The sequence below is a fragment of the Tursiops truncatus genome, chromosome 6, assembly GCF_011762595.2.
Source record: "Tursiops truncatus isolate mTurTru1 chromosome 6, mTurTru1.mat.Y, whole genome shotgun sequence".
NCBI classification, from domain to species: Eukaryota; Metazoa; Chordata; class Mammalia; order Artiodactyla; family Delphinidae; genus Tursiops; species Tursiops truncatus.
The window spans coordinates 33,799,223-33,812,598 of record NC_047039.1 but is presented as its reverse complement, the minus strand read 5'-3'; the positions used below and the strand labels follow the sequence as shown (position 1 = coordinate 33,812,598).

Here is a 13,376-nt window from a genome sequence, read left to right as displayed (position 1 = left end):
TAATATGATATGCACTAAGGTGAGATGCTGTGTCAAGAAACAAATCACAGTCCCTTAAGAATCAACTTGGGAACTTTTACAAATTATACTTTCTACTCCTCCATCCTCAGAATTAAACACACTCACTGAGAAGTAGTGATTTTTAACAATTATGTAATATTTTAACTACAGTCAATTTTCCTATAATGCTGTTTTGTGTTTCAAAGAGATTGATACATCAGGGAACAACATGAACATAACATGAATTGTGTACTTAATGCTTAAGCACAATTTCATGAACAAAGAAAACTGCACCCACTCACACACCTCAAATATCTACCAGCTATTTCAGCGCACTGTGTCAAGAACCACACCAAGTTTCCATCCTTCCATCACTTAACAGTTAACACACACAAGCTGCAACCCTTCTGAAACCTACTTCTACAGCAAACTTTAGGTTGTCTTCAAAGTGAAGTGCCATATTTATTATAGTATTTATGTATTCAACCATTTTAACATGTATAAAACTGTTACTGTTATAGGTTCCCTTTTTTTTTTTAATGTGTCACTGATGAAATTTTTGAGTATTGTATGCTCCTAACTCCATTTTCCCCATAAACTTTGTGGTTTTAACTGTATGATTTTATAGAGATTAGTGATTTTTAGGAACACACGTTGTACTGTAACATAACTGACTGCATTTATATTATAAATGCTAGAGTTTGTAAACTCTAACGTACTGTATTTTTCATGCCATGGTCCTGTATAAAATTGTTCTACTTGGACTACTTATAGCACTGAGTATGGACACTGATATTATTTACTGGTAGCCATTTTTAATCTATTTTTAAAACTTTATTTATTTTATTTATTTATTTTTGGCTGTGTTGGGTCTTCGTTGCTGTGCGCAGGCTTTCTCTAGTTGCTGCAAGCGGGGGCTACTCTTCGTTGCCATGCGCAGGCTTCTCACTGCAGTGGCTTCTCCACTGCAGAGCATGGGCTCTAGGCACACAGGCTTCGGTAGTTGTGGCACCCGGGCTCAGCAGTTGTGGCTCGTGGGCTCTAGACCACAGGCTCAGTAATTGTGGCGCATGGGCTTGGTTGCTCTGCGGCATGTGGGATTTTCCTGGACCAGGGATCGAAACTGTGTCCCCTGCATTGGCAGGAGGATTCTTATCCACTGTGCCACCAGGTAAGCCCCTTTAATCTATTTTTGAGAGTAAGTTTTTATCAGTTAATTTTCTCATTTTTCACAAACGTTTCCTTAAGGAATATTACTTTATTTTTAGGTGTTTAAAAATCATACATCCAATGTTCAATGATACCCTTACTTTCTTCAATTAGAAATACATCTTGTAAACAATTATTTTCATAATTTTATTCATTAAATGATCCACATGGAGCTCAGTGACAAGCATATCTAAATCAATCTCAGGACACTGATATCTAATTGTTCAAATAATGCCTTTTCCCATTATTATTTAACTTCTATTTTATCATAGTTAAGCTTGTAACAGTTAAGTTATATTATAAAAGTCATAAAGTTATAAAAAGTATTTGACTCTACTTCAAGACTATATATTCTGTTCAGCTGGACATGATTTCTGGTTTTTGATAACTGTTATTTAATAGTCTAAATATTTGGTTGGACAATTCCACTCCCAGTATCTTCATATTTGAAACAATTTAGGGTATCCTGTTTACTTATCCTTTAAGGTGAGCTTCATAATTTCTCAAGTGCTATACAGTACTCACAGGAGCTATATGTGGGATTTCATTAACATTTGTTAACAAGGGAAATTGTTTATTACACTTAATTTTGTCTATTCAGAAGACTTTCTCATTTATTCATGTCTTTCTTTATGTCTCTTTTATGGTTCATTTTCTTTTGCAAATTTAATACACGCTTCCCTTTCTGTTATTAATGGAAAATTTTCAGAGAGCTTTCAAGGTTAGCATCACTAGGTATTCATATTCAGGAATGCAATTGATTTGGGGGGTTTCATATAACATCAACTTTACTAATGTTATTATCTCTAATCTTTTTTGATTGATTTCCTTGGCTTCCTGCTGGTAATCTACTGCCAAAAGTTTAGAGTGGCAGCAAAAGTATGAAGAGTCGGGGCTGGTGGCGGGGGGGGGGGGGGGGGGGGGGGGGGTGTACAAGGAAAACCTAAAATCATGACAGGCCTTCTCCTCTAATAATTAATAAACAGAATCTTAAGCAAATGTTTTCTTGTTTTGCCTCTAAATGTACTCCAATAATTCATAAGAATTGAAATTTCAAGAGTTTCTTAGCTGAATAGTTGTAAACTTGTGTAATACTAAGGTGCTGCAAAGGAGACTTGTAATAATAAAATTATCAACAATATCCAGTTTGTATCCTTTGGGAAACCTTTTTATTTTGTTGAATTAATAAATCATATATCTTGAAAAGTTATCTTCAAATATTTTTAAGATTAACTTTTAATTCTAAAAACACAGAAATCACTTACTTTCACCTTCCTGAAGCATTTTCAATAACTGTGCATTTCTTGCCTTTACTTCTTTATACTTTGCCTAATAATCAAGGAAAAAAGATTTAATTTTTAAAAAGTAAATGATATAATTAACGATTTACTACCAATTTATGGAGCTATGAATCTAGGCTTGCTCAAAGACATAAATTACTTCTGAAAGAAAAAAGATGGAGGAAAATGTATTCACAACTATCTACTACTTAATTAAATCCCTCGTATAATAATACAAATCAATATTATAGGTGACTGTATTTAAAAAGAGTAGAGTAAAAGTGGAGAAAACTCAGAATAAAACTAAATTTTCCTGAAGAGTCTTTCTCTTTTCTTCCTCAAATAAAATCCTTATACAATTCAAAATAATTATATGAAAACAAAAAGAAAAATGATTCATAGTTCTATACCAGTACTATACTAGAACTCTCTGTATCTGTTCTTTATCGGCCACTGTCCAATATGTGGCTGCTAACTACTGGAAACGTGGCCAGTGTTACTGAGAAAATGACTTTCAACTGTATTTAGTTTTATTTAATTACAATTTTTATTTTATTTAATTTTTATATATAAAAATTTTAAATTTTACTTTTATGTATTTAAAACCCATGTAGTGTATTAATTTTACACCACGTGTAGTAGTTACTGTACAGCACAGTTTTATATTTGCTCAGTTAAGGCTTTACTAATCTTTTGTTATTTCATTAAATATTTTTAAAGTAATTTTTGAATTACTTACATTTTGGCTGAAATGAATTAGTAATTTACTGAAGTATCTTTCAGTTATTTTTCAACTTAAAAAAAATGGCTTAGCTTCTTTTCAAACTACATGAATGACACAATTATACATTATAAACAATTTTGGAATTGTGTTCCCACATTAACATCCATATTCCAGGGAACTTTTCCCCTACACTACTCTTATTCAACGTGTCTTATAGCACACACTGAAGTATTTATAAATATTTAATACATTCGAGAAAACAATATATTTAGTAACTATAGAAATACAAGAGGTCAGGGAAAGAAAACAGATCAATATAAGAAATTTGTCATTTCTTCTCTCAACATGTACACAGATATGTACAGAAGTTACCAGATTCAAAAATCTTTCTTGTAAAACAAAGTTGATGTATTTTAAATTAAGTCCAGTAGATGACTTTTACTAAATACTCTGTCCAGTAAATTGCTGAGGATAAATCAATAATGTTACTGAGTAATACTGCAGACAATACATTGAATGGAAGAAGTAAACATAAAAGGGAGTAGGACTTTTGAGAAGCTAGGTAATGAAAGAGGGAGATAAGTCAGATGGAAACATAAAAATATGAAGGGGAAAAACAAATACAGTCAACTACAACTATACTCACTATGAATATAGAAATATATCTACTGGGAATATAAAACTGTATCCACTATGAAATTCTCACTCTCAGGGTTTCAATCAATGTTAATATCTCATCAAACTCTAGCTCAAGCCTTTTCTCCAAGGTTCAGATCAGTGTATATGGAAGCATGTCTTTAGTTAGTCTTCAAAACCTAAAGCCAGCTCATAAAGCAAAAATTGCAAATGAACAAAATTACCCCTGAATATTCTTTATACTGCGATAAAAATAACATATATAGTTTTGCATTTACAATCCTGAAGAGTAAATGTATCTATGAAAACATAAGAGTATAAAATCCTAGTACTGTGCAATTTATAATAAAGAACATATGAAATATACAGTGCCCTCATTAGTATTTTTAACTTCATGAAAAAGAGAACACAAAGTTAAACGCACGTATGGTGTGACTCCAATGTGTCCAACACAGATGTTCAACATCCTGAACATCTATGCCTGCATCCACAGCCATTTCAAACTCAACATGTCCAAAACGAGATCTATTAGTTCCGTTTCCCCAAACCAGTTCAAAATGTGTTCTTCCTCTTACACTCAGTACCTGTTAATTTTGTTACCAGACAGTCTTCACTCCAGGCCTCAGCTATATGCATTATCTTCCACAAAAAAATTCTCATGTCACTTCCCTTCTAAAGCCTTCACTGCCCTCTCCGTGTCTAAAATGCAAATGCCTTCAAATACTAACCTCAACTAACACCCCCAATCTCACCTTCTACAACTTCGCATTTCTCTAAACATCAGTAACAATGCATTTCCTACCATTCTCATGCCTTGTATGCACTGTTCTATCTGGAAAAACTATCTTTTTTTTGGTGAAACCTTTACCAAGTTTCAATAGCAGCAACGGATTTATTCCTGTTTCTGGGCTTCTGGAGCACTCTGTCAGATCTCAATCACAAATTCTACACTGTACTGCAATTATTTACATGATTACCTTCTCCATTAGACTATGAGCTTCTTACTAACTCATCTTTGTATTCACTGTGCCTAACACATGGTAAATGCTCAAAAAAAGCAAAAGAAAATATAAATGACAAAGAAAAAACTAAGGCAGAAGTGGGTGCAGTTCAAAAAGCTTTTAACAGGGATAATTCTTAAAGGCATGAGTAGACGAGGAAGGGAAATATAAGAACCAGCAGGGCTGGAACTTGACTCTTTTTCACTATTACATACACAGGGTCTAGAAAAGCACCTGGCCTATTACAGGCATTCAACAAATAATTGTTGAGTGAATAAATATTAGTTCAAAAAGAGAATGATACTTGAGATGAATAAGAGATTTTTTTAAAAGCCTAAGAAAAGAGGAGAGTAATAGGCTTGTGTTTAAAAAAAAATTGTATAAATGACAAGTGTTGGCAAGGATGTGAAGAAATTGGTACCCTTGTTCATTGCTGGTGGAAATGTAACATGGTACAGCTGCTATGGAAAACAGTTTGATGGTTCCTTAAAAAGTTAAACACAGAATTACCATATGATCCAGAAATTCCACTCTTAGGTATATACGAACAGAATTGAAAGCAGGGACTCAGATACTTGTACATCAATGTTCATAGCTGTATTATTCACAATAGCCAAAAGGTGGAAACAGTGCAAGTGTCCATCAACAGAGTAATAAACAAAAAATATGGTATATACATACAGTGGAGTATTATTCAGCCATAAAAAGGAATTAAGTTCTGATACGTGCTACAACATGGATATGCATGCTGAAAACATGCCAAGTGAAATAAGGTAGACACAAAAGGACAAATATCATGATTCCACTTATAGGAAGTACCTAGAATAGGCAAATTTACAGAGATTAGAGGTTATCAAGGATTGCAGTAGAAGGGGAAATAGGGAGTTTAATGGGTACAGAGTTTCTGTTTGGGATGATGAAAAAGTTCTGGAAATAGTGGTGATGGTTACACAACACTGAGAAAGTACTTAATGCCACTGAATTGTACACTTAAAAACGGTTAAAATGGCAAATTTAATGTTATACGTATTTTACTATGATAAAAATATACTATCATTCAGATTATATATAATTAATGCATTAAAAAAACCTAAATAGCAGAAATATTATTTCTATCAATCAAATATTAAACATATTTCAATATAATAAAAACAGAAAATGTACAAATTTATAGAATTAGTTTACTTTACAACAGTAAATATATACAAACCTCCCACTGAGTGATCACATTTTTCAGCTTCTGGATTTCAGCATCTTTTCTTTCAAGTTCCAACTTTAGTCTTTCAATTTTTCCATCTTTTAGAACTACTTCCTAAAGGGGGAAAACATTTTAGAACAAAGACAGTTCTGCCAATTCTGATTTACAATATCCTTTTTGAAAGGTTTAAGAGGAAAAAAAGTCCCAATTTTAATTCATTTTCTAAAGCAACCTAAACTGTTGAATACATTTCCACTTGTACTCAATTTTATAAATGTAATTATGTACAGTACAAGCAAATAAGATATTTATGCCTAATCTCAAACTACAAACGTAACCTAAAACAATATCAGGAATTTGAAATGATATTTCCATCCTGGAATAAACATACTAAAGTGGTCTCTGACAAGTTGTTATTAGTCTATCTTAACAACCTAAAAGAATTGAAAACTTATGAGAAAAATACAAAATAAATAATATAAAAAACCAAAAATAGGGCTTCCCTGGTGGCACAGTGGTTGAGAGTCCACCTGCTGATGCAGGGGACACGGGTTCGTGCCTGGGTCCAGGAGGATCCCACATGCCGCGGAGCGGCTGGGCCTGTGAGCCATGGCCGCTGAGCCTGTGCGTCCGGAGCCTGTGCTCCGCAACGGGAGAGGCCAAAACAGTGAGAGGCCCGCGTACCGCAAAAAAAAAATAAAATAAAAAAATAAAAATAAAACAAAAATAGTTTTTCTCTATATTAGCAATTAACACATAGAAGATATAACTAGAAAAAACATTTTCTCCAGACCGCAATAAAAAATATCCCCAAGAATAAAATTCAGTAATTTTCAGGATCAATAAATGATAAAATATTGAAAAGGACAGAACAAAGCATGTTTTTAGATAGGAAAACTAAGTATTACTAAATATTAATTTGTACATTCAACAGAAATTTCAATAGAGTTTTGTTCTTTGGAACTTAGCGAGATAGTCAAAACTTCACCTGGGAGAATACAGGATAGAAACAAAAAGTTAATGCAGTAGAATTTGCCTACCAGATAATTATATATTATACAGCAAAAATAATTAAAACAGCATGTCATGGCACCTATGTTGACACAGCAATGTAACAGAAAAGAAAGTCCAGAAAGAGATTTAAGACACAAGAATTTATTATAATATAACTAACTATGGTATTTTAAAGAAGTGAGAAAAGGCTGAATTACAGAATAATGGTAGTATATGGGACAAATGGCTAATTGGAAAAATCAAGTTAAATGCCTGCCATCTTGTAACATACACCAAAATAAATAAATTTAAATGCAAAAAAATCAACCCAAAGTCATACTTTTCATAAGGATATATATACTGGTTCTCTATATCTAATGAGTAATGTGGTGACAATTTTATTCCAAAAATACTCACTGAGCACCTATGCTGGGTGCTGGGTGTACAATGGTGAACAGAACTGAAAAGATTCTTGCCCTCATGGGATTTGTCTGGTGGAGGAGGCAGATATTACATAAAGAAATGCTGCAATTAGAAACCAAGGTTTAAGCAATGACGAAAAGAAACACAGTGCTATAAAGGGAATAATGTGGATTATTCCCTGGTGGATCAGGGAAGCTCTGAGGCCATGACCCTTAAGATGAACCTTGAGTGACTGGGTAGGAATTGGCTAAGTAAAAAGTGGAGGGAGATAAGAGCTTTCCAGGTAGAAAGAACAGTAGGTATAAAGGCCCTGAGGCAGGAAAGAGCCTACAGAATTTGAAGGATATTAAAGAGGCAAGCCCGGTTGGAGATTAGTGAAGAAGATGATAGTATAAGATGATTATGGAAGAAAAAATTTGGATCAAACTTAGAAATATACATACTATTTTAATGGCCCAAAAATCTCATTTCCGGGAATTTATCTTAAATAGATACGCGAGGGGGGAGTATCTATGAAAGTGTTCACTGCTGTTACAACAAAAAATTGGACATCAATTTAAATGCCCAACAATAAGGATATAGGCTAAATATATGACAAATTTACAAACTGAAAACTCTGAAATCACTAAAAATGATGATACAGAACCATAAAACACATCTGTATGATCTCAAAATTGTAATACTATATACAAAGAAAAAATCCTGGAAGGACATACATCAACATTTTAATAACTCTCTTAGAATTATTATGGAAGATTTCACTTTATTGTTTAAAAATTTCCTTTCATCAAAATTGTTTTATACTGAGTATATAATCATTGAATAATATAAAATAGTATTTTAACTAAAAAAAATAAAACCACTTAAGTATTAAAATAAACTCTTTATAATATTACTAGCTAACATCTTTGAATAGGAAAGCTCTTCTGAACATAGTATGAAAGGGAGAAAACAAAAAGGAAAAGACTGATAGATTTAACTTGATGAAAAATCTCCAGAAACACTGAAACAAAATCAAAAGGTAAATGAAAAAAACTAGAAAAAACAGTTGCACCTATATGCAGGCATATGACCAATAAAAACTCAATAAGTGTGCAACCTCAGTAGTAAGCAATGTTATATCAAACTGGTATATTTAAATTTTTTCCTCATGGGCTGCCCTGGTGGCGCAGTGGTTGAGAGTCCACCTGCCGATGCAGGGGACACGGGTTCGTGCCCCGGTCTGGGAAGATCCCACATGCCGCGGAGCGGCTGGGCCCGTGAGCCATGGCCGCTGAGCCTGCGCATCCAGAGCCTATGCTCCGCAACGGGAGAGGCCACAACAGTGAGAGGCCCACGTACCACAAAAAAAAAAAATTTTCCTCAGTGTGGGTAACTGAAATCAATTTAGCTATAAACATTATTATTTAATGTAAAAACATTACAGTTGACCCCTGGACAATGTTGGGGTTAGGGACGCCAACCCTCTGAGAAATCAAAAATACACATAGTCAGGGACTTCCCTGGCGGTCCAGTGGTTAAGAGTCCGCCTTCCAATGCAGGGGACGCGGGTTTGATCCCTGGTTGGGGAACTAAGATCCCACATGCTGTGGGGCAAGAGCCCGCATGCCGCAGCTAAGATGTGATGCAGCCAAAAAAAAAAAAAAAAAAAAAAATACACATAGTCGTATATAGTCAGCCTTCTGTATATGCGGCTTCTCTGCATCCGCAGATTCAACCAACCTCGACTGAAAAAAATCCATGTATAAGTAAACCCAAGCAGTTCAAACCTGTGTTGTTCAAGAGTCAATGTATTACTTAATGATCTGAATTGCTCACCATCTCTGTATTTAACTGAAAAGTGGTCCATGTAAGTTTCTACATTATTGGGGAAAAAGTGTAAATCCACAGAAAAGTAGGACCACAACGAAGTATCAATGGTAGTTTTCTCCAAGTGAATGAGATTAGGGTCAATTTTTTTCCACTGCATCTGCAAATTGGGGATCATAAAGGTGCCTATCAACTTCACAGTTAACTGTGAGAACTGAATGAAATAATCATTTTAAGTACTTAATAGAACATCTGGTAAATATATACTAAGCCCTCAAGTATTTTTGCCACTATTAAAATTTCTTCACTTATCAGTTATTTCCAGAATTTCTACAACAAACATCACTTTTTAAAACAGAAAACCATATTGTTTTAATGTATACTCATTTTTATGAAGTCCTATATTTCATTAAATAAATTTTAAACTTATCTTCTAAGTAGAAGACATTATACTAAAATGAAGATAAAAGGGTCTATAAGTCTATGTCCACAAGGGATTTGTAATCTATTAAAAATAATAACAAATAAAAATGTGCTGTGTGAAATGTGCCATAAGAAAAACAAAATGCTATGAGGTATAGAAAAAGAAGGAAAGATCATATCCAGATTTTCTGTGTTTGGGATTGGGATAGGGCAATGAGAGAGCTTCAGGGAGGAGACGGCATGTGAAATGAACCTTGAGCAAAGCTGGGAAGGATCCAGCGCTGTGATAGGAGTGCTCTGCTCTAGCTAGAAGAAAAAACTGGAAAGAGTACAGCTGAAGTTACTTAGGCCGAAGCTACACTGTAGAACAATGATTTCAAACTTACTGGACAGCGACCCATGTTAAGGAATGTTTTATATCGTGACCCAGAATGCACATACATGTCAGTGTATGTATGTATTTGTATGTTATATATATATATATACACAGAAACAAATTTCATAAAATACGAACAGATGTCATATATGCTGACAACTTTTTTTTTTGGTTAGTGCTGGTAGCAATCTACTAAATTGATTTCAGGACTGGTTAAGTGGGTTGGGACTCTCAGTTTGAAAAGCTTGAGGGCTTTAAATGTCAGGTCGAGGACATCTGCACTTGATTCAACAGACACTGAAGCTTAGGGACATGGTGTGGCAGGATGGAAGTCTTGCTTTTCAAAAAGTCATCTGTTCAGACTTCCCTGGCGGTCCAGTGGTTAAGACTCCACGCTTCCAGTGCAAGGGGCACGGGTTCGATCCCTGGTCAGGGAACTAAGATCCCACATGCCGTGTGGTGCGGCCAAAAAATTTTTTTAAAAAGTCATCTGTTAGGGGGAAGGGTGAGCTATGACAGGGCGAGAGAGAGTCATGGGCATATACACACTAACAAATGTAGTAAGGTGGATGGCTGGTGGGAAGCAGCCGCATGGCACAGGGATATTGGCTCGGTGCTTTGTGACAGCCTGGAGGGGTGGGATGGGGAGGGTGGGAGGGAGGGAGACGCAAGAGGGAAGACATATGGGAACATATGTTTATGTATGACTGATTCACTTTGTTATGAAGCAGAAACTAACACACCATTGTAAAGCAATTATACCCCAATAAAGATGTTAAAAAAAAAAAAAAAGTCATCTGTTAGCAATGTATAAGATAAATTACCTAGAATTAGAAGGCAGGATGCAGAAAGACTTATTAGGTTACTGAAATAATACCAGTAAAAGATAATGAGAGCCAAAAAAAAAAAAAGATAATGAGAGCCTAAACTAGAGAAATGTTAATAAGAATGGAAGAGAAGATAGATCTGAGAACTATTTCAAAGATTAAAAACTCCCAAACTTTGAAAAACAGAAAAGTGAAACAGGAAGTTCAGAGTCTGAATATCTGGATAAAATGATAAAACCAAAAACAGAAATGAGGAAGTCAAGCCAAACGCTTGGTTTGGAGCGTAAATGATGACCTCGAGTTTGGACATAGTGAGTATAAGGTATCCACAGAACAAGAGTGAAATATGCCACAAAGACAACTGATAAAACAGAGCCCCGAAGGCCATTAGAGGGAATGCCAGTGAAGCCGTGGAAAAGTTAGTAAACTCATATCCTGCTGCTAGAAGACAATGTTGGTAACACATCAAGAGCAACACAGATGTTTACATGCTTTGATGCAATTACTATTTTTTTTTTTTTTTGCGGTATGCAGGCCTCTCATTGTTGTGGCCTCTCCCGTTGCGGAGCATAGGCTCCGGACGCGCAGGCTCAGCGGCCATGGCTCACTGGCCTAGCCGCTGCATGGCATGTGGGATCTTCCCGGACCAGGGCATGAACCCGTGTCCCCTGCATCAGCAGGCGGACTCTCAACCACTGTGCCACCAGGGAAGCCCTGGTGACTTGCTTTTTTCATTAAAGATTATGTTTTTGATATTCATCCATGTTGCTATGTGTTGCTGTAGCTCATTCATTTCTCCTACTGATTTTGTTGTCACAAACAACTGAGTTTGAATCATTCTTGTTGAAGATGTCTTCAGGGTTTAATCTAACGTAGAATTTCTAAAACACAGTCTCCCCATCATCTTCAACTTTAAAAGTTAATGCCAAATTGTTCTCCAAAATGGTCATACCAAATTACATTACCACTAGTAATTTGTTACTGTTGTTCTACATCCTTACCATATGGCATATTGTCCAATTCCTATCACTAGTCTTCACCTTCCTTCCGTTTTTCCTAGGCACTGCAGTGAAATTAGTATTACCATATAGAACTTTGTCCTCTGCTCAAAAACTCTTTAAAATCTCCTGACTAAATCATAAATCAGGCTTTTAAGTCCTCCACAATCCCTCCAAACCCACTATGCCAAATTTATACTATGCTCCTCTTTGAATTTTGTCTTAATTAAACTGGTTTATTCTTCACTGCCTCCATTCTTTTACTCTGACATTCCAGTTTCGTCTCCCTCACTTCTTCATGTTCAAATTCTACTGTCCCTTAAATTCCAATTCAAAAGCTATTTTCCGACTTCCCTGGTGGTCCAGTGGTTAAGATTCCACTCTTCCAATGCAGGGGTCCCAGGTTTGACCCCTGGTCAGGGAAATAGATCCTGCATGCTGCAACTAAGAGTCTACATGCCACAACTAAAAGAGCCTGCATGCTGCAACTAAAGATCTCACATGCTGCAACTAAGATCCCACACATCACAACTAAGACCTGGCACAGCCAAATAAATAAATAAATAATTTTAAAAAGCCCACAAAAACCAAAAGCTATTTTCTCCTAAGAAAGCCATCTCTCATCTCCATTCCTATGAATTACCTTTTTTGGATCTACCACTTTCCACCTTGTACAAAAACAATTATCAAGTGCATGCTGTGTACAACATGCTCTGCTAAACATTTTACATCATAATCGCTAATTTTCATAATAACAGTGCCTGAAAGGCAGGTAATTTCATTCCAATGTAACACAGCTGATAAGCTGCAGTGCTATATTTTGTGTTATTAGGTTTGATTTCAAAGACTGTTCTCTTTCTACTATACTGCACTGTCACTTTGGTTTTAAAATATCATTAACATTACTTAATAATTTAATTAAACTTATGTGTACCCAACTTTGCCCTACAAAAGATCTGAAACATCTAATTATTTGCTCAAGTATATTAATATCATTCTTACTATCCAACAATGATCTGAGATGACTCAGAAAAATAAGAAGATACAAACCACAACGGGGAAAATCATGATCAATGTAAAAAGAGGAAACAAATATGCTAACTATAAATGTTAACACAGTTGCTTGCACTGTACATAAAATTTGACAGTCAAGACAAGACAGGAAAACACAAAATTTAATTCAATGCCGGAAAGGAAGAAGCTCACAAGTACCTCAGGGCAGGCAAGGATTTCCCGTACTAAGTTGAAAATAGATTTTCATGTGGTATAGTGTTTTTATAAAGCAATATTATTGCTGCATTGGAGTGACAAGTTCTTAAGAGTCTGGCTTCTTTTGTGTCCTATATAACACAACACAGCAGTGTTTAATTTGTTGAATGACTGACCAGTAAGTATTGGAGGTCAATATAAGGTAAAGAACAGATTCACAGTTTAAGAGGAAGTAAAAGAGAAGACTGGTGGTTGTGGTGAGAACAATAA

General features: G+C 35.2%; 1 protein-coding gene and 1 long non-coding RNA gene across 7 annotated transcripts in view; one reads left to right on the top strand and one right to left on the bottom strand.

Annotated features, from left to right (window-relative positions):
• GKAP1 (G kinase anchoring protein 1) overlaps positions 1–13,376 on the bottom strand; it is a 78,514-nt gene that overhangs the window by 4,533 nt on the left and 60,605 nt on the right. For 4 of the 5 annotated variants that reach the window (XM_073806022.1, XM_073806025.1, XM_073806024.1 and 1 more), the window contains 2 exons: positions 6,061–6,158; positions 2,475–2,538 (listed from right to left, as the gene is read on the bottom strand). In XM_073806022.1, the coding sequence (XP_073662123.1) occupies positions 2,475–2,538; positions 6,061–6,158 (162 nt within the window). Of the gene's footprint in view, positions 1–2,474; positions 2,539–6,060; positions 6,163–13,376 lie in introns of all 5 variants that reach the window. The other variant, XM_019940349.3, reaches the window with a different exon arrangement.
• LOC109550738 (uncharacterized) overlaps positions 1–13,376 on the top strand; it is a 51,494-nt gene that overhangs the window by 23,540 nt on the left and 14,578 nt on the right. The gene's annotated exons all lie outside the window — the stretch shown is intronic.